General features: G+C 40.4%; 1 protein-coding gene across 1 annotated transcript in view; it reads left to right on the top strand.

Annotated features, from left to right (window-relative positions):
- The window catches only part of LOC136857375 (breast carcinoma-amplified sequence 3 homolog), a 142,313-nt gene that overhangs the window by 60,243 nt on the left and 56,889 nt on the right, over positions 1 to 25,181 (top strand). The window contains exon 6 of the mRNA XM_067136004.2: positions 3,952 to 4,218. Coding sequence (XP_066992105.2) covers positions 3,952 to 4,218 — 267 coding nt within the window. The remainder of the gene's footprint in view (positions 1 to 3,951; positions 4,219 to 25,181) is intronic.

Raw genomic sequence — 25,181 nt, 5'->3', positions numbered from 1 at the left:
TCCTTAAACATAGGCGTCGACATGACAGAACATCAAATTCACACACAGGCCTAAAATTAACCTACTATATAACTACCGAACGAAATGTTAAACTAAGCTACTATATAAAGTAGATCACCGGTTACACACTATTTACTACAATATAACGTGCTATACTATTAAAAATACTAAACAATACATTTAGAGCAGATGTAGGATGCAATAGTTTCGTAGAAATGAAAAGGTTAGCACAGGATAGGGTGGCATGGAGGGCTGCATCAAACCAGTCTATGGACTGATGACTCAAACAACAACAACAACATTTATAAACTCTGCACTGCGAAATATAAACAAACAACAACTTAGCACAAAGACCGCGAAAAGAACTGAGCACAATACAACACACAGCTGATAGCACGTGGTTACAGTAAACAACAAAGCACGTGGTTACAGTAAACAACAAATCGACAACACTGCTAACCGCAAGTGGAGTCTAACACGCTCTATCGAAGTGATCGGCTGTCTATGATTGGCTGTTGATTAATTCACTTACCCTCCGCCAAAAGGCAGCGCTCAAACGTCAAGTCGAAACTCATAATAACTGAACTATAGAACACAATGATCAGTATAACACCCACACACTACAATTTACGTCATCTGGAAGAAGCACCAGAAGATTATGGCACAAGTAATTTTATAAGATGGAATTGAGCGCTCATAATCTCGGGGTAGGTCAAGCAATCATCTGTCTTCAACACATACGCAATTCAACTGTTCATTAGATAACATCAAGTCAGTCAGGGAAGTACAGCACTTAGAATAATTTAATGACATTGCTAAAAGCAACCGGCATTTACACAGATGTTATGATTGGAATACGGCTTGAAGAAACTACCGTAAGTTAACAACCACACATTGAAATTTATCACCGAAGACTTAATTTAGAACACGGCACACGCAATGTGATACTATAACTTTACCAAAAACACGTGGTCGGCGGATTGCCGGCCACCAACAAAATTTTAATGAAAATTAACAACGAACAGGAAAAAACTTGTTACAGATAGTGACTTACCATTTCCTCCAACCATTAATTACAAGGTGAAACACAGCAACACAAACTGCACATCGCAGAATGAAAAACGCTTCCGGGCTGCCTCAACCGGGAATAATAGGCAGCTCCCTCATGTTATCAAACTCGAGCAAGAACCATTTAAAATAAAAACAGGAATTAAGAATGCATACATAACAATTGCAGCCTATAAAAGAAACATGTAAGTAACTTATTCAAAATTAAGATCTAAAATAATTTTACAAAAGTTAGCGGAGAATGATTATCGTCAACCTTTCCTCCTTCCATAACATGCTGTGATATCAATGAAGACATTTTCAAGAAAATACGCCTACATGAACTAATAATAATAATAATAATAATAATAATAATAATAATAATAATAATAATAATAATAATAATAACTAAAATGAAATGAACTTGGAAAATAATAAAAATAACAAAGTACCGAGCTCGATAGCTGCAGTCGCTTAAGTGCGGCCAGTATCCAGTAATCGGGAGATAGTGGGTTCGAGCCCCACCGTCGGCAGCCCTGAAGATGGTTTTCCGTGGTTTCCCATTTTCACACCAGGCTCCTCACTTTCATCTATCCTATCTGACCTTCCTTGGTCAACTCTTGTTCTTTTCCGACCCCGACGCTATTAGGTTTGCGAGGGCTAGGGTGTCTTTCATTTTCACGCCCTTCGTGGCCCTTGTCTTTCTTTGGCCGATACCTTCATTTTTTGAAGTGTCGGATCCCTTCTATTTTTTTCTTTCTGATTAGTGTTACATAGAGGATGGTTGCCAAGTTGTACTTCCTCTTAAAACAATAATCACCACCACCACCAGGCAAATGCCGGGGCTGTACCTTAATTAAGGCCACGGCCGCTTCCTTCCACTTCCTAGGCCTTTCCTCTCCCATCGTCGCCATAAGACATATCTGTGTCGGTGCAACGTAAAACAAAATAGCAAAAAAAAAATAACAAAGTAGCGGCGGATACACGTTAAAGCTTGGAAATGTGACAGTTAACTGATCAAAACGTAAAATTGAACCAAATGTAAGGGAAACAACTTACAGGCTTAATAAACAACAACTAAGGACAGGAGTCGAGTGTGGAACGTGCACGAGTCGTATTAAGGTCCGCGGGAAGGTGTGACGTTATGGGGAAGAAAAGGTTCACGATCATCCACCTTGAAACTCATATTATTAAAATGAACAAAATCAACTTCAAAAGAAACAATTAAAAGAATTGCACATTAGCAGATACTTAACACATTAAAACCAACGATGTTTAAATAGACTTTAACAAGAGATACAGATCCACGAAACCGAAATCAAGACATAATCAAGATACTTAAGTAAATCTGTAAAACACACAGTTTAACATAGTAAGGTGATACTGAATTACAATGTATTGTCAAAAAGAAAATGCAGGTGACTATCTGCAGAAAACAGTCATTCAGAAGGTGAAATTAATGATGACGGGAATCTAGGGCAAACCCAGACACGTTGAATTTAAAACATTGAAAATTACATTAAACGAGAAAATACCAAAACACAGAAGGATTAAATAAAATCAAACGTAATCAGACAAGCATAGAAATAGCACTTACCAAGAAGGGTAGAAGGTCCCGAGGGAGCTAGGCCCCAAGCGCGAATGCTTGTTAGGGCGGTCGGACAGAAAATTACGCCAAGAACTCGCATCACACTCACAAAGCCGGCAGAAGGCCGGAAATGGCCCGATCACAAACAAACCAATGGGACACCAAATTCCTCTAGATTCCCATTTTTTTTTTCTTTTCTTTTTTTTCACCAATTGGAAAGACCGTTATTTTGGCCAATCCAGTTGCATGACCATATATGGTCATTTCCTAACTTACTGAAGCAAGAGGAATTGCATCGCCTAAACTCTCCATGTGCGGTACCTACAGTTCTAAAAGTTATGTACCGCACATGTTTAAAGCACAATGGTACAATTTTTGACATACGGTATATACAATGATGATACCATTCAGTTATTCTTCTTACAATAATAAAAAAATAATTTTCAATAAATTCTTCAAATTATATTAAAACATTCAGAATGTCGTTTCTTCACACTTCCTGACATTAATTTAAATGATCAACTACATAAAATTTAAATAGAAAAAAAATCACTTCAGAAATAATTCTTGCATCTTGCAATGTTCATTTACAGTTCCATATAATATCTTGATCTGTCCAAAAAGTAAAGTGGTAAATCAACATATTAAGAAATACTATAATCAATGATTTTCAAAGGTTCATGAGTTCTGATTCTTTTCTTGATGTTTCTTAAACTAATAGGTAAATAGTTTACATTTTTGAACTCAATAATATAATTTCACAAAACACAATGTTTATTTCCAGTTCTCCGTCCCACCACTGGCAACAATAATAAGTTACACATTTTAAGAATCTGGTTAGTATTGAATAAGGAGGAACCAGAATTATTTTCTGTCAAGGTTATTATTACATAATTGGTGTCAATATGAAACAGCGAATGAGATTAATCAACTCTTCTTCTTCTTCTTCTTCTTCTTCTTCTCCTACCGCTTTTCCCACACCTATGAGGTCGCACATGTGGATTTGGCCCTGTTTTACGGCCGGATGCCCTTCCTGACGCCAACCCTATATGGAGGGATGTAATCACTATTGCGTGTTTCTGTGGTGGTTGGTAGTGTAGTGTGTTGTGTGAATATGAAGAGGAGAGTGTTGGGACAGACACAAACACCCAGTCCCCAAGCCAGAAGAATTAATCAGAAGCGATTAAAATCCCCGACCCGGCTGGGAATCGAACCCGGGACCCTCTGAACCGAAGGTCAGTACGCTGACCATTCAGCCAACGAGTCGGACAGATTAATCAACTGTAATCAGTTATTATATTATTTGTTTTTTCTAGGGCGTATCTTCAAGCCACGGAGAAGAATCCCGGATAAATGAATCGGGCACAGCTTCTTCTAATGCTGACCTGATGGTAGCACACTTCATGGCTCACGGCGATCCCGTGGTCGCGCTGGCGTTTGACCCAACGGGCATGCTATTGCTGACAGCTGACAAACGAGGCCATGATTTTCACCTGTTCCGCATTCAGCCTCACCCAGGTGGACCTTCCCTGGCTGCCGTTCATCACCTCTACATCCTGCACAGGGGTGACACTACAGCTAAAGTGAGTAGACTGATTCTTTCATTCACGTTCTGTTATACAACAACTCTTCTCTGTCTCCTGCTTCCCGTTTAATCTTTGTGTAAATTTCAAATTCCAGCCTCCTCCTGATGTCCTCCACGTACTTTATTCTTGGCCACTTCTCTGTTTTTTCCCTAACACTTCGCTTTAGAAAATAAAGTACAATGCCATTATAACGAATGCCAGTTTAATGAAATGTCCAGAATAACAAAATTACTTTTAGGGCCCTTCCCTTTTCCCTATTGAATCTGTGTTAAAATATTTCATTGTAACTAATTTTGAACTTTCAGTATAACGAATTAAAGTTTAGCAATTTTGCTTATATTAAACATCTTTTTTCCTTCAAAATATAATTGAAATTCATCCTGTTTTAATCGCCATGTATTTCGCATAACATGTCTCTATACAATTAATACCAGGTGGCACACTTTATACAACAGATGGGTGAAACTACCCATTTACAAATCAGGGGAAGGTTAGCAAAACACATTACAATTCTGACGAGCGGGTTGCCTGCCCAACAGCACATGAGGATTATCTTATTCAGTTTTGGTGTACCAGTACAGAACGTTATTATGTAGGATTCTTTTCTTATACATAAAACGCAAAAAAAAAATTAATAAAAATATCTTCAAATATTGGGGTGCACAGATTTGATTGCAGTATTCATGTTCAGGTAGCCATTTTCCATACATGTAAGCAATTGGTCGAGCTGGATATAGATTTCAAAGTAACCAATACGTAAGAAGTAATACTATTGGCTGGGTAGGAACACCATATTTACAATCAACCTATGAACGTTACGGTTTCACATCTCTACACTCAGTACTGCATTTCGTTTCTTCACGTCTCATGATGCGCTCATTGTTTATCTTTCGTTCGTGAAACAACGTGTGTATTAGTTTGCCAGTTTACTCTTTCGCCGATACAGATCAAAAGAAGCAAAAGCAGTTTTCTTTAAAAGAAAAATGTAAAATACTTCGGAAAGTGGAGAAAGGAGGAAAGAAAGGAGAAATAGCGAAGAAGTATGACATCAGCCCTTCAGAGTCGTGATATTCCTTACTAATGAAGACAAAATTAAAATCTGTCAGAAAGTGGACTGGGCTTTTGCATCTTGAAGCATGCATAGGTCGTAAATAATGGACTCGCACCTTCGAGTTTCGACTCAATCACTTAAGTTGGTCGAAGTTAACGTATCCACAAAGATGCACACGAAATGCTGTCAGTTGGTACAGTTATTTATTCACATCGACACTACGTGATCAAAAGTATCTGGACACCTGGCTGAACATGACGTACAAGTTCGTGGTGCCTTCCATCGGTAATGCTGGAATTCAATATGGTGTTGGCCCACCCTTAGCCTTGATGACAGCTTCCACTCTCGCAGGCATACATTCAATCAGGTGCTGGAAGATTGCTTGGGGAATGGCAGCCCATTCTTCACGGAGCGCTGCACTGAGGAGAGGTAGCGATGCCTGTCAGTGAGGCGTTCCAAAACATCCCAAAGATGTTCTATAGGATTCAGGTCAGGACTCTGTGCAGGCCAGTCCATGACAGGGATTTTATTGTCGTATAACCACTCTGCCACAGGCTGTGCATTATGAACAGATGCTCGATCGTGTTGAAAGATGCAATCGCCATCCCCGAAGTGCTCTTCAACAGTGGGAAGCAAAAAGGTGCTTAAAACATCAATGTAGGCCTGTGCTGTGATAGTGCCACGCAAAACAAACAAGGGGTGCAAGCCCCCTCCATGAAAATCAAGACTACAACATAACACCACCGCCTCCGAATTTTACTGTTGGCACGAACACACGCTGGCAGATGACGTTCACTGGCATTCGCCATACCCACACCCTGCCATCGGATCGCCACATTGTGTACCATGACTCATCACCCCACACAACGTTTTTCCACTGTTCAATCATTCAATGTTTACGTTCTTTACACCAAGTGAGGCGTCGTTTGGCATTGACCTGCATGATGTGGGGCTTATGGGCAGCCGCTCAACCATGAAATCCAAGTTTTCTCACCTCCCGCTGAACTGTCATAGTATTTGGAGTGGATCCTGATGCAGTTTGGAATTCCGGTGTGATGGTCTGGATAGATGCCTGCCTATTACACTTTACAAACCTCATCAACTGTCGGCGGTCTCTGTCAGTCAACAGACGAGATCGGCCTGTACGCTTTCATACTGTACTAGTCCCTTCATGTTTCAACTTCAGTATCACATCAGAAACAGTAGACCTAGGGATGTTTAGGAGTGTGGAAATCTCACGTACAGACTTCTGACACAAGTGACACCCAATCACCTGAACACGTTCGAAGTCCGTGAGTTCTGTGGAACGCCCAATTCTGCTCTCTCACAATGTCGAATGACTACTGAGGTCGCTGCTATGGAGTACCTGGCAGTAGGTGACAGCACAATGTACCTAAGATGAAAAATGTATTTTTGGGGGTGTCCGGATACTCTTGATCACATAGTGTATTTACATATTAAACACACACATAACCTTAATCACTGCTATCACTAGCAAAATACACACATCAACAAAGCCGCCATTTTAACAATTGCATATCACTGCACATGGACATTTCAACCTTAAAACACAGTAGTAACAGATTACTGCTTAAAACCATGTCACAACACGTGGTCACGAGTATAACCTGTTAACTCATAACTCTGCTGAGCGATAACTCTTCTCTACCATCAAGATCGCCTTCTAATATATGTGCCTGGCCAGGCTTCTAGAAAGTTACGTTACAAAAAGAATCTTCTCAAAAATTCTAGAGTCCTTAATACATAGATATAGTGTACAGAATATTCTCCATTGTTCTCGTCTATCCAGTAACATTCAGGAAGTTACAGTGTGTTTCACAATTTTGTAGTGGATTAAAATTATATATACAGGTAAGAATAAATTATATACAGGTTCTTACATTAATTGAACTGATAGAAATGTCTATATACAGTGCATGTTTCATGACATAACCTCACAAACAATGTGATTGTATCGTATGTACAAATAATGATAATAATAATACTAAATGGATGTAAACACTTCATAGCTATACATTACAAGTAATAATAATAATAATAATAATAATTATTATTATTATTATATTCGTAAAATAATAATTTGAGCTCGATACTTGCATTATTTACCCACAGGTGAGAGAATATTGTTTTGAAGTTATATCAGTTTATCGCACGTACGTCAATATCCCCCCTATAACTCGAATAAATTTCTATAGACTATCACACTCATCAACTTTGCCTTGGACTAGATGGTATCTTCTTTCTTACTCAATGTCGCTGGATGTGCTCTCCTGTTGACCAGCTTGTGCCATATCGGGGGTCGGGGTTGCCTCGCTGCCAGCCCCTTCCTCGTTGATAGTCGATGTGTTCTCCTCACGATGACCAGATGGTGCTGTGTCATTAGTAGCCTCTCCTCCTAGTTTACTCTGTATGCGCTGCGGTTGGGTGACTTTGCCACAACTCAGATACATGGACCTTGACAGGAGGGTTGGTCTTTAGTAAGTAGACCCCATGGCCCAGCTGCTTATCCACATCATTGGGACCAACCCACTTGAGTGCGAGACCTGCGTGAAAACCTTGAATCTTATTACTGACTGAGTGGTTACGTCGCAGTACTTGTTGGCCTGGTAGGAAGATCTGGGTCCCTTCGACATCTTGAACCTTGGCCTGTGTAAGGGATCTCTTCTCGGCCAATCTTGCTTCTCCTTGATGTTCTGCTGCTGCTGGTGCTGCTGCTATTGCCGCTCTGCCAGGGAAACAGCTGCATCATCTTGACCTGAATTGCGTGGTATACGAATCTCCCAATGCCCGGTGTCGACTGAGGAACTGCTCCGCAGGGGAATAGCCGGTGTCACGGTTGATGCGTCGTTGCAGGGTAAAAAGGGACTGCGGTATCTGACGGTCCCACAGTCTATGTTCTTTGTCTATCAGGTGGAACTGTAGCATACTTTTCAGCTCCTGGTTTTGTCATTCTGTTGGATTGGGCCTTGGGTTGCAGATAGGGGTGGTCCAGTGCTACACACCCCATTCTATCATAATTTTCTGCCACTTCCTCAACGTGAACTGTCTCCCGTTGTCTGACAGAATGCACCGTGGATAACTGTAGTGGTTGAATACCTCGTCTTGTAGCAGGCTGGTGATGTGTCCCGTCATGGCTTCAGGTATCGGAAAGGCCTCAGTCCATCTTGTGAAGAGGTCGGTGATTACTAGGAGTCCTGTTTTACCCCGTGGTGTTCTAGGGTAAGGACCCATCAAGTCCAGGGCTGTGACCTCCCATGGACGTTGTGGCCGTCTTCCTCATTGGCTGGAATCTGCCTTCCTGTTGCTCGCCTTGGTGCAGGCACAGAATAGCACCCCTTCACATAGTCCAGGTTGTCTTTCCACATGTTGACCCAGAAGAATCTTCATCGGATAGACTGATATGTCTCTTCGCCTCCTGGATGTCCGGCTTCAGTGCTGTTGTGGAACTTCTCGAGGATGCCCGTTGTGTGCTGTCTGGGGATCACCACTACTGTAGGCGTGTCGGAGAGGTGCAACCTGTACATCAAGAGTCCTCCGTCAACCCGGAAGTTCTTGTAACACATCTTGAATTCCTTCGGGACAAGTCGACTATCAGTGTTCTGTGTCCTATTCCACTGCTTATGGTCCTACAGGTCTTGTCTTGTTCCTGCCACTGTTTGACCACTCCCAGATCAAGTTCCTTCTTGACGGGCATAAGTACAGGTTCCTTAGCCTCACTGTGGTGTTTTCGTGGAAACTCCCTCTCGACAATGGTGTTTCTAGCTTCAGGTTCCATCGCTGGGTGCCTAGATACACTGTTTGCTCCTATGTTCGCCTGTCCTGGGACGTGACACACATCGAAATCAAATTCTGCAATTAACAGAGCCCATTGCAATCAATTTAGATTTTGAGGCGTTATCAATGTAGAGATGGAACTTCCTTCCCTCCAAGTACCCTCTGAATTTACCCATGGCCCACACCACGGATGAGGCTTCCTTCTCGGCAGTGCAGCCGCATTGTTCGCTGGGAGATAGCTTCCTGGTGGCATACTCGATGATGTCCCTTCCACCGTCACTCCTGTCCTGGAATAACAGTGCTCCTAAGCTGGAGTCGCCAGTGTCAGTCTGCAGGCACATCTTCCATTGAGGGTCAGGATGGGCTAGACAGGGAGCGTTGCATATCACAGCCTTAATGCCTTGAAATGCTGCGTCTTCCTTGCTGGTCCATCGGAATGGACGGTTGTTATGGAGTAGATCGGTGAATGGTATTCCCTTTTCTTCAAAGTATGGCACGAAGCTGCTATACCATCCACACAAGCCAAGGAACTGACGTACTTGTAGCTTGGTCCGCATGCGTTCAGCTTCTTCAATAGCTCGATTCTTCTCCGGTTGCCTCTCTAAGCCTTCAGAGGTTATTACATGACCAAGGTATTCTACCCGGGTCGGGGCGAAGTGGCACTTCTCCAGTTGGCTAGTCAGTCCCTGAATCTTTAGTCGTTCCAGCACTTTCCTCAGATGTACAAGGTGTTCTTGAAAATTCTTGTTGTGAATTAAAATGTCATCGAGATACACTCCGAAATATCCTGATAATACCTTATCCATCAGTCGCATGAATGTAGCAGGATCATTCTTCAATCCAAAGAGCATTACTGCAAACTGATACAATCCTCTCGGTGTCGTGAAGGCGGTCAGTGGTTTAGAACTTTCCTTGACCACCACTTGCCAGTATCCGAAGTTGAGATCCAGCGTGCTGAAAACCCTAGACCCTCTTACTTGTTTCAGCGAGTCTTTTAGGCATGAGGTAGCCATCACTAATGGTCTTCTCGTTCAACCTGCGGAAGTCCACACATAGTGGAGACTCCCCATTCTTCTTATGCTTCTTCTCTTCATCTTTTTGTTCTTCTTCGGTAGGGCGATAGGTGAAGCCCAACAGGATGTAGAGGGTTCGATGAGACCTTGCCCTTCTATCTCGTGAATCTTCTGGATGACGAAGTTGCGCTTATCCGGGTTGATTGGATTTGGATGTTGCTTGATGGGTGAGGAAGTGCTGCATTCAATGGTGTACGTTACCATGGTAGTCTGTCCTATTTAATTGGTGATGATTTCTGGAAAGTCCTTTAAGGGTGTCTCAGTTCCTCTTCTTCACTCGGTCGAAGATACGTTAACTGGATATCTCCCAAGTGTACGTTGACTTCCGTAGCCTTGCAAGTGTGGAGATTTCCATCGTGCCAGGTGACCCTCAGACGTCTGTCTTTTCCCAAAAAGACTTCATGACCTGCATAGTCTAGAATCACCTTGTATTCCACCAGAATGTCCTGACCTAATATGATGTCAGGTATCAGGTTCTGAATCACTGCAGCATCAATTACAATAGGCATGTTCATGCATTTGGCTGTTAGGTTTGTCTGTCCTTGAATGAAATGGGTTACTCCGTCCGCTGCTCCCGCTCGCTACCCATCAAAGGTGGTGAGACTTCATAGGTGGTAGTAGTATGGCAACAGTCCCATTGACAAATGAATGGCTTGCTTGGCTGTCGAGTATGGCTGAAAAATTCTCTTTGTCAATCCTTAAGATGATAGCTGGGTAGGGTTGGCCCATTCTACTCACTATCTGACCAATCCCTCTCCTACTTGACCAGGGTTGCTTAACTGTCAGGTCTAGAGGTGCATTCCTATTCCCGGTCCCATACCCCCTCAATGCAGAATATGCCGGACCTAGTTTTCCGACGTCAAGGCTGGGCAATTGTTCTTCAGGTGTCCCGCTCTTCCACACTGGTAGCACTTCCTAACTGCACTGGTCTCTTCTGTAGCTTTGCTCTTGTGTTCCTCCTCCAGTTGGGCAATGATTCTGCGTAGATCATCAAAAGATCTGGGTTGTGATACTTGCACTAGGGGTTGAATCTTATTGTGGAGTAATTCTGTGATATCTGGTAAGATCTCGTTTTCGCTTCCTACCGGGTGCAGACGCTTGACGAGTTGGTACTTCTGTAGGACGAAGGCGCTGGCTCTCATGCCAGTGGGTTGTGCCTCAGTCAGTAAGCTTCCTTTTCACGGAGCTCTTCACCCCTTCAGAATTATACCTAGCGAGGAATTCCCTCTTGAAGTCCGTCCAGTTTAGCTTTAAACCCTTCAAGTTGTTCCAGCAAGTAGCGGCTTGCCCCTTTAATCATGGTGTGATGAGTTGCTCGAAGATGTCCTCTGGTAACTTAGTCCTTCCTAATAGGATTACCGATCCCTCGACGAATCTAGTAGGGTTGCCTGTAGTATTTTGGAAGGCTCTCTATAGCCACCTTCAGGTCTAGGAGTGCTGTATTGCTGGTCAGGTTTGAGGGGGTTAGAGGTGTGGTGATACATCCTGTTTGTGTTAATCTAGCTTTTACTACGTGAAGGATGTTTTCCCTTATATTCTGCATATCTTCCTTGATGGTTGAAAACAGGTTTTCTAACCTTCCTTCAACAGCAGAAATGCGGCTCCCACGATTTCCCCCAATGGCAGATATATGGCTTAACAAAAAATAGAGTTCAATAGATCCACCTTTTCAATACAAAATATGCTGCTAATTTAGAATTACAACATTACTTTATTTGGTACCAGTTTCAACGTCTCAGACGTCATCATCAGCCAAAATTGGGCAGGTAAACAAAGATATACAAAATGTTAAAATACAATCTATAGACTCTAATGGTTGAAATATCAATGGATAGGTAAAATACAATGCGTGATGATGCTTGAGGAGAAAGTTATTCTCAAGATATTTTCACAAGTTGAGAACTTGTTAGTCATTTGTAAAACAGAAGGTCAAAACCTTTGCAAAAAATTTAAATGTCGTAGTCACTTTGTGGAGCTTAAAATCTTAAATGTGGCTATTAGCCACGGGATAAATTTTTAAAATGTTGACATATGATTGCTTTTCCTCCGTGAAGCATTGACATTAAGATGACAATACGTTGCCTTTGTGGTAACTTGTGACACCAGTCTTCATGAGGCGAAGTGCTGAGTCGTAATGTGATTGAGAAAGTGGATCTTGTTACAAGTATGGATATGAAAGTTGTCAAATGCCAAAAGCTTCCCAATCCAATACAGGTTCTGAAGTATGAAAAAGATAAACTAAATTAGAATTAGATACTGAGAAAAGGGCTAGAAAGTTAATCTTTAGTGAAGGACTTACCTCGATCGGCCTGCTGTATATTACGGAGTCTAGAAAGGAACTGAAGGCTCGGACTTTCTTGAAGCAAGGACAAGTTTAAGGGGGGGAGGGGTGGATCAGGAAGGAAGGGGAAGAGGGGCAATGGATGGGGCGGAGTTAGACAGGCGTGGTAGGGAAGGATAACACGACAAAGTATTGCTTGTGATCAGGAATAACAGGCTATTTTTGGAAAATTTTACACTATTAAAAACCGTAATGAGGACATCGAATAAGATTTTGGGTTTTTCAGAGTTGTCATTGAAGTTAGGAATAAAATATTGGTCTAAATGTATATAGCATATAAGTGATACGAATCTGTGTGATGATGTGGAGGAACAGGAAGATTTGCCTCAGTGTTCAACAGAGTTTGACTCTTATGCAGGCAACAAACATGGCATGTAGTCTTCAGTATTTTCTTCTGTCACAAAGTGATTTGCCAGAATCTGTGTCAAATTCAAGTGCAGTGGTTGCTGACTGCCTTGAATATTCATTTGTGGCTGGGAGTGTTCAGAAGAAAAACACAGACTTCTTAAAAATATAAAGACGAGGACATAATGTACCAGTACAGGGTAAAATTTGAGATGCTGAAAACTTCTTACAAGTACCTGTACTTTATATCATTTCTTCATGTATATATATTCTAATTTTCCTCTCATTTAATAAATACAGTATTAAGGTTTTTTTATGTGTAAATTCATGTTGAAATAATGTGAATTCTTCAACAGGTTTAGCAAGGAACGAGTTCTTAAGAGTTGATTTATTTCAGTATAACAAAATTTCACTAGAACAAATTAAATTCTGAGGTCCCCAAAATTTTGTTCTACTGGTATTTTACTGTATTAGTAATGAAGATGTATCTAGTGATCATTATCAGGGAGCCAAGGGGGTCTCGGCTTATGTACCGTGTCCTAGATATATACATCGTCTTTCGGAGCATCATAAGTTAAGCTTCTGAAAAACGATAAGTTTCTTATTCAGTAGCAAACATGTGATTCTATTCATTTGAAATTATAATATTGTCCAGTATTATGTTATATATTGTATCATTTTCCAACATAAATCAGTCATTGAACATAATCTACCATTTAGATTTTTAAGTGTATCTAAAAATCAGTATGCGACCTCATGCGAATGAATTAAATATGTAGGGTATATCATTCTCAAAGATATTATGTAATATGAATTCATTTATATTTTCTATAGAAAGTAGTAATAACTATCCATGTTCACCTACGTTTGCCATAATTAATTTGTAAGAAAATGCTATTTTACAGCAGAAATACCAAGTCAAAATGATCAAGTTAATGAACAACTTATTTCATAAGGATTCCTTTTGATGATCTTATCCTGCCATAATATTTTATAAATGTTGCAATACATCATCACTATCATAGGATATGGATTCTCGACCAAAAACAATATCATTGCATCATAAACATACATGATCATAGCTGGTGTCAATAATCTCATCTTTCTCGTCAAATATTCCATTACATCTATTATATCACCGTAGCAATATATATTCCTTCAATTCATTCCTCATTACATTCACATAACATAACATCTTCATTTCCCATTTCATATCATCTCTCTTCCTATTCTTTCAAATATAACTTATTTTGACGCATAAATCATTTTATTCTCGACCATTCATGTCATTGGATCAATATCTTCTTAACTAACATTCACATGTTTTCTGTCTGCCGTCATCTCCATATCTAACATTATTCTAACTCCTCATGATAACGTATAACCTCCATATATTAACACATCATTCAACATTTTATCGAAGATTCTAAAATATTCCACTCCTAATCACTTCACATACGACATGGCATAACATGTTGGGATTCTTTGATTTCATTGAAATGTCATTATCACAATATTATATAACATTCCCTAACTGGAGTTAGTCTTGTTTCTTAGGAAGACTATCTATTCCCTCATATCAACACAATAAATAAATAAATCACTCATGGGAATCTAACACAATTTAGGTCATTCCAAAGACAATAACGATATACCACCTAAAGTTCAACTACAAATGAGCTGTACTTCTTTCTACCTAGCAATTATATACATTTATTTTAAGAAACATATCTTTTACCTTCGCTTCCGGAATTATATCATCTTTCGTTCATCCTCCGCAGCTCTGGGTGATGGTCATTCTATTCCGCTGGTCATCGAGATGACATCTGGGGTCCAGGTTCCTCTCTGCCATGTCAGTTCAGCTTGTTATCATCCAGATAGTCTGCCTCAAGTCTTCTTAGAGAGCTATGGCGATCTTTAATTGTTGAGTTGAAAAGATAAAACACATTAATGAAATCACCTGTAACATAGTGAAGTTATCAAAGCCTTCTAACATAATTTTACAACGAGATTCAATTTCAGAATGCTTTGTGTGGACTTAATTGCTATCAGATCTCCAATATGTCTGCTATTACTTCAGTTTTACGTCGTATAGGATTGTTTTATTAATTACTATGTGATGATGCTGCGTTATATCGAATTACTTCCTCTCTGGTCAAGGCCTTACTCTTGCCGTCTTCAATATTGCTACTAATCAATCCTTGCTATATTTAAATTATATAATGCGTATATTACATTAAGTTATATGATAGAGAAAAGATGGGAGTTTGGAGAAGATATACTGATGACATTTATTAACATTCAGAAAGCTTATGACAGTCTCCCAGACAGTTGGTATGGGACACATTAAGGAAAAAACAAGTTAACAGAGTGGAAGTGCAAATGTTAAAAGATATGTACAAAAAATGTGTTAGTGTGAAGACTAGTATAGGAAAAACAAAATGGTTTAAAGTTGAAACTGGTCTCCAACTGGGAAGTGTACTATCCTCCATACTCATCATCACCATTATCATTTCCCCTTATCCAGCTGTAGCCGGCTAGGGGCAAATATGATTTCTCTCCACTTTCTTCGGTCTTTTCACCACTCCTCCTCCAACACTGTGTCCCAGTCCAGGTTGCTTTCTATAATACTGCATTGGATTATGTCCTTCCATCTCCGTCGTGGTCGTCCGCGGCCTCTCCTACCTTGGATTTGCATTTCCATCACCTTTTTAGGCATTCTTTCGTCACTCATTCGCTTTATGTGCCCAAACCATCTTAGTCGGCGCTTCTCTATTCTATCATTCATTTTTTCCACTCCAATTTCTTCCCAGATTTTCTCATTCCTTATTTTGTCTCTTCTACTCTTCTGTATCATACTCCTCAAGAACTTCATTTCGGCTGCCTGTATTCGACTCTCATCCTTCTTTGTCATTGTCCAAGTTTCTGCTCCGTAAGTTGTTATGGGTACGTAATACATCTTGTACATACTATCCTTTGCTTCCATTGGCACATCTTTGTCCCATAACATATTTCTTACACTATGATAGAAACAACTTCCAGCTTGAATCCTCTTATTAATCTCAGCATCCAGTCGAGCATTCTCCATTAATTCACTCCCCAGGTATTTGAACGTTTCCACTACTTTGAGGGGCTTGTCTGGAAGTCTAATCTGACCTTTCCCTTCTTTCTCCCCTCTAGTCATAACAAGAGTTTTACTCTTTTCTACACTTATTTTCAATCCACATTCTTCGAACTTCCCATTCACCACATTCAACTGTTCTTGAACCTTCCTGTCGTTTTCTCCCCAAATCACAATATTATCTGCAAATAACATCATGTTCATTTCTCTTCCTCCATATGCTGCTTTTGCTGTTCTCATGATGTCATCCATTACTATTGTCAACAGAATTGGTGATAGAACATTTGCCTGTCTCAGCCCACTAGTTATTTTGAACCAACTTGTCCTGCCAACTTGTGTTTGCACACAACTACAACACTCCTTATACAATGCCATGATCATTTTTATTAATCCGTGTCCAATTCCTTTTTGCACCAGACTGTCCCAAACTTTAGCCCTGGGGACACTGTCATATGCCTTTTCAATGTCAATGAAAGTTATCACCATATCATTCCCGTACTCCCATTGCTTTTCCATTAGTTGTCTCATAATGAAAATCGGCTCTATTGTTGACCTTCCACTTCTGAACCAAACTGATTTTCCTGTATCTGATTCTCAACCCTCAACCTTATTCTACTTTCCAGTATCCTTTCCATTATCTTAGCAACATGGGATATTAAAGTAATTCCCCTGTGGTTCTTCAAAACTTTCTTATCTCCTTTCTTGAAAATTGGGATGATTATTCCTTTTTGCCAATCCTCAGGGACCTCCTTATTCTCCCAGACATTTCTGAGAACCCGATATGTCCACTGCAGGTCTACAGCTCCAGCGGCCTTTATCATCTCCACTGAAATTTCATTTATTCCAGAAGGTTTTCCATTCTTCATCTTTCTTACTGCCATTTCATTGTAATTTCTTTATCCATTTCTTCATCAACTAATTGCCTTTCCTGGTTGTCCATTGAATGACTGTCATCAGTTCTTATGTTCAGCAGCTTTTGAAAATATTCTCTCCATCTATTTCTTATTTCTTCTGGCTTTGTTAATATTATGCTACCTTCATGCCTCACAAATCTGGTGTTTACTTGATCTCTCTTTTTGTTTCTTAAGATACCATACAGTAATTTCTTGCTGCCCTGCATATCATCTCTCAATTTCTGTGTGAATAAGGCCCAGCTTTTTCTCTTTTCTTCCACTACTTTCTTGGCCAAATTCTTTGCCTCCACATATTTTCTTCTACTTTCTTCAGTCTTAGATGTTTTCCATGCCTTCCATGCCATTTTCTTTTCCTTCACTTTAATCTTTACCCTATCATTCCACCTGTGTGTCTCTCTGTCTTTCACATTTCCTGATGTTCTACCACATACCTTTTCTGCACATCCAACCAGTGCTTCCTTAAATCTTTCCCATTCATCTTCAGCATTCCCCACCTCCATCCTGGGTACCAAGGGTATTATTTCCCTTTGAAATTCTTCTTGTATGCTTTTCTCCTTCAACTTCCATACTTTAATTCTTTTCTCTCTTCTTAATGGGGGTTTTTCAATCTTTCCAACTCAATTTTCTTATCACAACTCTATGATCTCCACCAAAGACTTCTTCAGGCATGGCTGTTAAATCTACAAGGTTCTTCCGGTGTTCTTTCTCTATGATTATATAATCAATCATGGTCTTTGTTCGTCTGTCTCCCCAATCATACCTTGTAATCTTCTGACTGTTCTTCCTAAACCAGGTGTTTCCAACAATCATTTGATTCCTCATGCAAAAATCCACCAACAACTCGCCTTTTGGATTTACATTTCCATATCCAAAGGGCCCTACATCATCATTCTTTCCTTGTCTTTCCATTCCAACTTGTGCATTTAGATCTCCCATTAATAGCACTTCCTTATCTTCTATCTGTCTCTCCACTTCTCTAAGAAGTCCTCTAGATGTTCATCTATGCAACCAGTTTGTGGGGCATACAACTGAAATAGATCTTTCACACCATTTTCAAACTGGAGTCTCATCATCATCCTGTCGCTGACGTATTTTGTATATTCCACATATTCTTGGATTTCTTTTCTAAGTATGATGGCCACTCCATTTTTTGCTTCAGGTCCTCCGCTGTAATACAGCCTGTATCCTTCTATCAGAGGAATCTCCCCTGTACCCCTCTTCTTGGTCTAGCACAGTCCAAGTATGGCTATATCTTTTTCTATCATGAAGTCAACCAGTTCTTCTGTCTTTTCTGTCAGTGTCAGTACATTTACTGTTGCAATGTTGATGTAGTTTGGTGCTGGTTGCCCATTTATCACAGTTCCCCCAGCACCTGAAGAGCTGCGCGTCGCTTTTAGCAGCGGACGCCCTAACCTTTTCCAAGGCACCATATCTGCTTTGTCCATATAGGGTATTGTTACGATGGGCTCGCCACACCCAAAAGCATTTTATACCTACTGCCAGGTTCAAAATTAGGCCGCCCCTAACATGGAGACAGATGCCTTTCGTAGCCACTCTTCTGGAGTACAGATGCTATGGGTTTGCTCCTTCCGTCATCTCCACCATACCAAAGTCCACCTTCTTCGCCATAGATGCTGTTGAGGTCTTCACTCGTAACCCTGAGCTGGGACCCGTACCAGATGTTACACACCGGGTCAGTGTGCTCTGGGACTCGCATAGGCAGGGGCGCCACTCCCTGGGTAGGGCTGCCTCCGAAGAGGGTCCCTACCTGCTATCTATCTCTATTCATATAAATTTTTCTGGAAAAGGCAGTCATTTTGTCCCTATTCTTTGGACTAAAAAAATATCATATTAAACTCAAACAGAAATAAAATATAACACGCATAGAGAAATTCATTCCAACTTTCTGGCTTGCATCCCCAAGCAATTTTCCTGCACTTCACCTGTGTAGGAAGCATGCTCTTGTCATGAAGTAGAAGAAGATAACAATCAATCTTAATCTGTTTATTCATCATGATACTGCAGTCACTAAATCAACAAGTTTTGTTTTAGCCATCCTCCACTCAAGACGGCTACGAATCTAGCAGATACTAACTTCCACATCAATCTGGCCTGGAAGGAAGAACGGACTAACAGCTCTCTCCACCACAGCTGCAAAGTTTTATTAATACCAGATTTAAATCTCTTGCTTTGCAGAACGTGGTTTACGCTGAACAGGATCAGAACAAATCATGGTATGCGTGCTGACCTGTACCACAAGGGGAGTGAAAATCCTAAATCCAACATGCAAATGGGAATTCCCCAGACAAACTATCAGCCAAATTGTAAACCTATTATGTCCTGTCTTCCTACTATGGATTTCTTGGATGCTACTCCAAATTTACAAATAATTTTGATATTAATTTGTAATTCTTTCATGAAATTTTTAAATTGCAACTTACTTCTTTTCACGTTCCTTTCCCTATGTTGTATTCTGTGATAATCTCTGCAAACACTACCACATTGTGAAGTGCAAAAAACTACTGAAGTCTATAACAGAGTTCTGTACGAACATCAAGTGAACCTCTCGATATCACACAGTGATTCTTTCTAATCAATGCACAATTTGTTTGCTCTATTACTATTATTATCTTAGTAATGTTTGTAATGCCATATGTTAATCAAATAGTGCAATATTTTGCACGATGCTGAAAATCTCTGAAAGCAACAACGATGAAAACCTACTTTCTTTAAGATGATGTTGCAGAAAAGTACTTCTCTTCATGCTCCTTTCGTATGTCCAATACTACTGGACAGTCTTTTGTAGTCTGTAAGGAGATAAAGTATGGCTATCTATTCAGTTGCTCGCCACGACTGGAAAATCAATGCCGAAGACCATGAACACCCACTGCATTCTCAAGATAGTGACAAGAGATGTAAAATTATGGTACCATGAACTGTGTGCTATTCTTGGAGTTACCAAGAGTTGTGACAAATGAGCATGAGAGCTAGATAAGAAGTCACAACACTGGTGCCATACAAGTGCTAAAAGCAATATTTATAATTACACAGAGAACCATTGATATAATTTACTGGGGAATAAGAGATGAAGAGGTTTTAGAAAGGATTCACATATCCTGCAGAATAAGTTGAACGTCTCGCAGATAAATGTCTCGGGTGCCTAAGAACCAATATATATATGGATATAATTCAATATAACGGCGAGAACCATCCCCCATATTATTAATCATAATCATGGATGGAATTCATAAGAACATTAAACAGAGATTGGGAAGACAGGCAACAAAAGCCATGTTGTTTGCAGATGATGTAGTGATATGGGGTGAGGATGAAGCGGAAGTGCAAAAACAAGCAGATGTATGGAATCAAGAGATGGAAAAATTTTGGGATGAAAGTAAGCACAGAGAAAGATAAAACAATAGTGCGGCCAGTATCCAGTATTCGGGAGATAGTAGGTTCGAACCCCACTGTCGGCAGCCCTGAAAATTGTTTTCCGTGGTTTCCCATTTTCACACCAGGCAAATGCTGGGGCTGTACCTTAATTAAGGCCACGGCCGCTTCCCTCCCACTCCTAGCCCTTTCCTGTCCCATCGTCGCCATAAGTACTATCTGTGTCGGTGCGACATAAAGCAGCTAGCAAAAAAAAAAACAAAAAAAAAAACAATAGTGATGACAAAAGGAAGGAAGGAAAGAAGGAAGAGGAAAGATAAAACTTGAATGGTAAAATTCTGGAAGTGGTTAAAAGTTTCAAGTACTTAGGAAGTGTGATCACAGAAGATGGAAAGATAACCAAGGAAATTGGGAAAAGAATACAACAAGCAAACAGCATGTACCAGAGTGTAAGGGGTATTTTGTGGAACCAAGATGTTCCAAAGAAATGTAAGAAAGTATTATACTCAACCTATTATGAACCCATATTAGCCTATGCAGCTGGATCGTGGACTACAACAAAACGAGAGGAGAGTAGAAATCAGGCAGCGGAGATGAAATTCCTAAGAGGTATCGAGGGCAAGATAGAATTAGAAATGAAGAGAGAAGGAAAAGGACAGGAATCTTGAAACTTCAAGACAGGATAGAAACAACAAAGCTAAAGCGGTATGGGCATATGATGAGAATGGGAGAAGAGAGAGTGCCAAAAAAAGCTTTCTCAGAGAAGTTAACCAGAAAGAGACCACGAGGAAGACCCCGAAAGAGGTGGACAGATCCAGTGTGGGAGTGCATAGAGAAGAGGGTTGAAAAACCAGAAGATGTACTTAAAAAAGGAGAAGAGTGGTGGAGAGACAGGCAGCAATGGAGGTCCGTGATTCACAACCCGACCCGGGAAACTGTAAACGAGAAATGTTTATGATAATGATTAAATTAATCTTCTTATATTTATGCATTATTTTGTTATCTAAACGCTATAAATATTCTTTCTTTCTTTCTTTCTTTCTTTCTTTCTTTCTTTCTTTCTTTCTTGAATTTGCTTCTTTCTCAATAGCATTAAGACATTTAATTACCTCGTTGATTGTAACGCGTCTGCTTCCTATGAAGGCTCCTTCATTTGGGTGTTTATAATAGTGTTGGTTTTAACAATTCAAATTTTTACTTTTTCTTTACCACTGCCATTATGGTCTTGAACATTTCGACTTCGCTTCACACTGAACTTCCTTGACATTTTATTGAATTTATGCATGCATTTAACTTCATTATCGGTAATCGTGTTCATCCCAACTCGATTGAGTTTTATTTCTGGAACAGTGGAATGGCACAGTACGCAACTAAGGTGTTATGCCATCAGATACTAATCGCGTTTCTACACCTGCTGTGCTGATCAATTTTCTGATTTCAAGGTTGTAGAAGCTAATTAGTCGTACTTGCTGTGGCGCTGAAAAATCGGTCAACTGCGTCAAATGACTTTTGTGCATATTTCCGCTATGTACTTTTTTATTTAAAGAAATTAAAGGAAATAATTAGGTATTACACGACAGGGGTTGTATAAATTTCCTTTTTAAAAAATAGTTCCTAGTTTTAGGTAGCTAAAATGGAATAAAAAATATTTTCAACAGAAAGTGGAGGGGTTCCCCGTGCCTTTTCCGCCATTCGCCTCTACTGGGTGGATGTCGCTGTCTTTTGGCACAGGCCAGAGTGAAATGTAGCTTCCACTGAAGTCTCTGTCTTGTATATGGCTGTGACAGTAATGATGCTTGTTGTTTACTAACATGTAGGTCATTGGCCCAGCTGGGACAGTGTGCAAGCTGCTGGGGCAAGGCTGGTGTTAAGTAATGACATACAGAGCATCAATCACCACTGATCTGCATTTAGGGCAGTCTCCCAGGTGGCAGCTTCCCTGTCTGTTGCCTAGCTTATCTTTTCTTAAATAATGGCAAAGAATCTGGTAATCTTCCCTGGTAAATGATTCTAGTCCTTAACTCCTCTTCCTATAAATGAATATTTGCCCCAATTTGCCATCATGAATTCCAACTATTTTTTCATGTTGTGACTGGCACAATGGCTAAATGGTTAGGGTGCTGGTCTTTGGTCACAGGAATCACGGGTTCAATTCCTGGCAGGGTCGGGAATTTAAACCATCATTAGTTAATTTTGCTGGCAGGGTGGTTGGTGTTTGTGTCATCTTCATCATCATTTCATCCACTTCATGATGCGCAGGTTGCCTACGGGTGTCAAATCAAAAGACCTGTGGCTGGTGAGCCAAATATGTCCTCGGACACTCCCAGCACAGAAAGCCATACGCCATTTCATTTTCATATTGTGATCTTTCTTCCTTTTAAAAACACAACTTGAACTTATTCATCTAATAATGTCATTCCACGCCATCTCTCCAGTGACAGCTCAGAACATACCACTTAGTCGAGCAGCTCTGTTCCTTTCTCCCAAGTCTTCCCCGTCCAAACTTTGCAACATTTTCATAACACTACCCTTTTGTCAGAAATCACCCAGAAAAAATCGTGCTGATTTTTTTGGGATTTTTTCCAGTTCTTGAATCAAGTAAACCCGGTGAGGCTGCCATACACTGGAACCATACTCTAGACGGGGTCTTACCAGAGGCTTATACGCCCTCTCCTTTACATCTTTTCTATAACCTGTAAATACGCTCATAACCACATGCAGAGATCTGTATCCCATTTATGTGATTGTTTATTCATGGCTAGGGCATCTGAATGTTATGAAAGATGTTACTCAGAGGTTTAAGATTGCTGTAAAAGCACTTTCTGGTCCAAAAACAAAAGCAGTGGCAGAGTACCTCACTTCTCATCATTTTTGGTGCCACCATTAGTTTTTGGAGATTGCGTATTGTACCCGTAAAAATGTGTTCATATCTTTAAGGCGCTTGATATTAAATGAACGAGCATGATGCTTAATCTCAGTTGTGGCTTTATCATTGGAGCTGGTACAGAGAGAGGTATAGTTATCAAATTGAGAGATTATTTTGATAAATTGAGTTTATTTATCATCAAAAGCAAGTTCATATCACCTTCATACAGCAGCGTGGAAATGTCGTGGCTGGTTGGTACCTCCAAGTCCTGGGAAGATGCTGGACATCGACTGGGCAGGGACCACACCTGCTCGGGTGAGGAGTTCTGGAACGTCTGGAGGTTCTGGAAGTGTCCCGACGTTCTGGAAGTCTCGACGTTCTGGAATGTCTCGAAGATTGGTACGCGTTCCTGGGTTCGATTCGAGACGTAATTCACACCTGAATTTCCTGTACGGCACTCCACACATTCAGGGCACTGGCTGAACAGATATGACCTTTTTAATTATGATTACTGCAAAAACGTTCTAGAATAATCACTCGAAGAACAAGTACTGGTAGAAATGCAAGTTCATAAGGCAAGCTCACTGTAAGTCAGGATGTTCTAGAGGATTACTGTTACTGCAGTCCTAAATGCACAGTTCTGAAGGTTGAAAACATATTGGCAATGAACTGAATAAGTAGCACTCGGAAACTGTCCTGTTGCATTAATAAGCGAAGTGAATAGCCATTAAAGAAAATATTTGAAAGAAAAAGTCTGGCTTCATAAATTATGGATCACTCAAAATACTGGAAAGTTCTAGGCTTTAGGGAAATGCGATATGCGTATTCCGAATTGTCACAGTCTTTAAGAATCAAAACATAAGTCCCTGTGCAGCACTTGGAAAGCATTGCATATTTCACGATTAAACGTAATGTTTAATGTCCCCTAAGTTCAATGTTCCAGAAATTGATTCAAAAATATAAGTTCACGTAAGTTCAATGCGATACACAACACACGTGAAAATTCAATCGTCGTCGAATAAGTAAGTCCTTATGTGGCACTTAAGAAAAAAAACAAAGTTCCAATGTGTAGAAATAACAAAGTTCCAATGTGCCAAAATGTTAAAGTCCCAACACGATACTCGAAGAAAATAAAGTTCCAACGTGTCAAAATGTTAAAGTCCCAACACGACACTCGAAGAAAAACAAAGTTCCAACGTGTCGAAATGTTAAAGTCCCAACACGGCACTCGAAGAAAATAAAGTTCCGATGACAATGTTCCAGTACGTCACCTTAAGAAAATAATAAAGTCTTATCGCGACACTCGGCGAAAATAACTAAGTTCCAATGAGACGCTTCAGAAAAAAAAACAAAGTTCTTATATGGCACTTTAAGAAAAAAACAAAGTCCAATCACGACACACGACAAAAAAAAACAGTCCCAATGTGTCAATATGACAAAGTTCCAATACGATGCTCGCAGAAAACAAAGTCCCATTCAGGCGCTTCAAGAATATGGCAAAGTCCTGATACAACACTTAGAGAAATACCGAACTTGGATATCGCAGACTGTCGACTAGAAGTTCGACACACACAAGACTTCTCTTGTCACCCGTGTCACAGAGACGGCGGAGTGACAGACACTGAATTCGTAGGTCGGGTGGTCTCCCTTTTATACACGTTCGCATGGAAGTGTCTAGAACTCGGGTACTATCTACCCTTATAACTTCTATAATACTCGGTGGATTTTCTTGAAATCTGAACAGATGATGTCTATTGTAAGGGCCTTTAAGATGGCAGTGTCAAAATAGCGATAAATTAACTCAAAGATGTACTTTTGAGGACGAGCTGGATCATTACCATATATGGTAGCGGAGAGCTGGCTTACGGCGGCCACGTCACTCGCTGGGTACGTCACTGCGTTCGGCGGGCTGCCTACCTTCCATCTCGCGCGAAGTTCAACAAACATACTTCGAACTTCTCTCGTAGCGGTGTTCCCGGTACAGTATAAACTGTATAACCTGTGGTGTTGCTATTTCAGGACCTCATCTACCTCTGGATGGTGACCTTAACAGACAGTTTGCTA

The sequence above is a fragment of the Anabrus simplex genome, chromosome 1, assembly GCF_040414725.1.
Source record: "Anabrus simplex isolate iqAnaSimp1 chromosome 1, ASM4041472v1, whole genome shotgun sequence".
Lineage (NCBI taxonomy): Eukaryota > Metazoa > Arthropoda > Insecta > Orthoptera > Tettigoniidae > Anabrus > Anabrus simplex.
The sequence above is the reverse complement of the archived record's forward strand: the minus strand, read 5'-3'. Positions and strand labels throughout refer to the sequence as shown.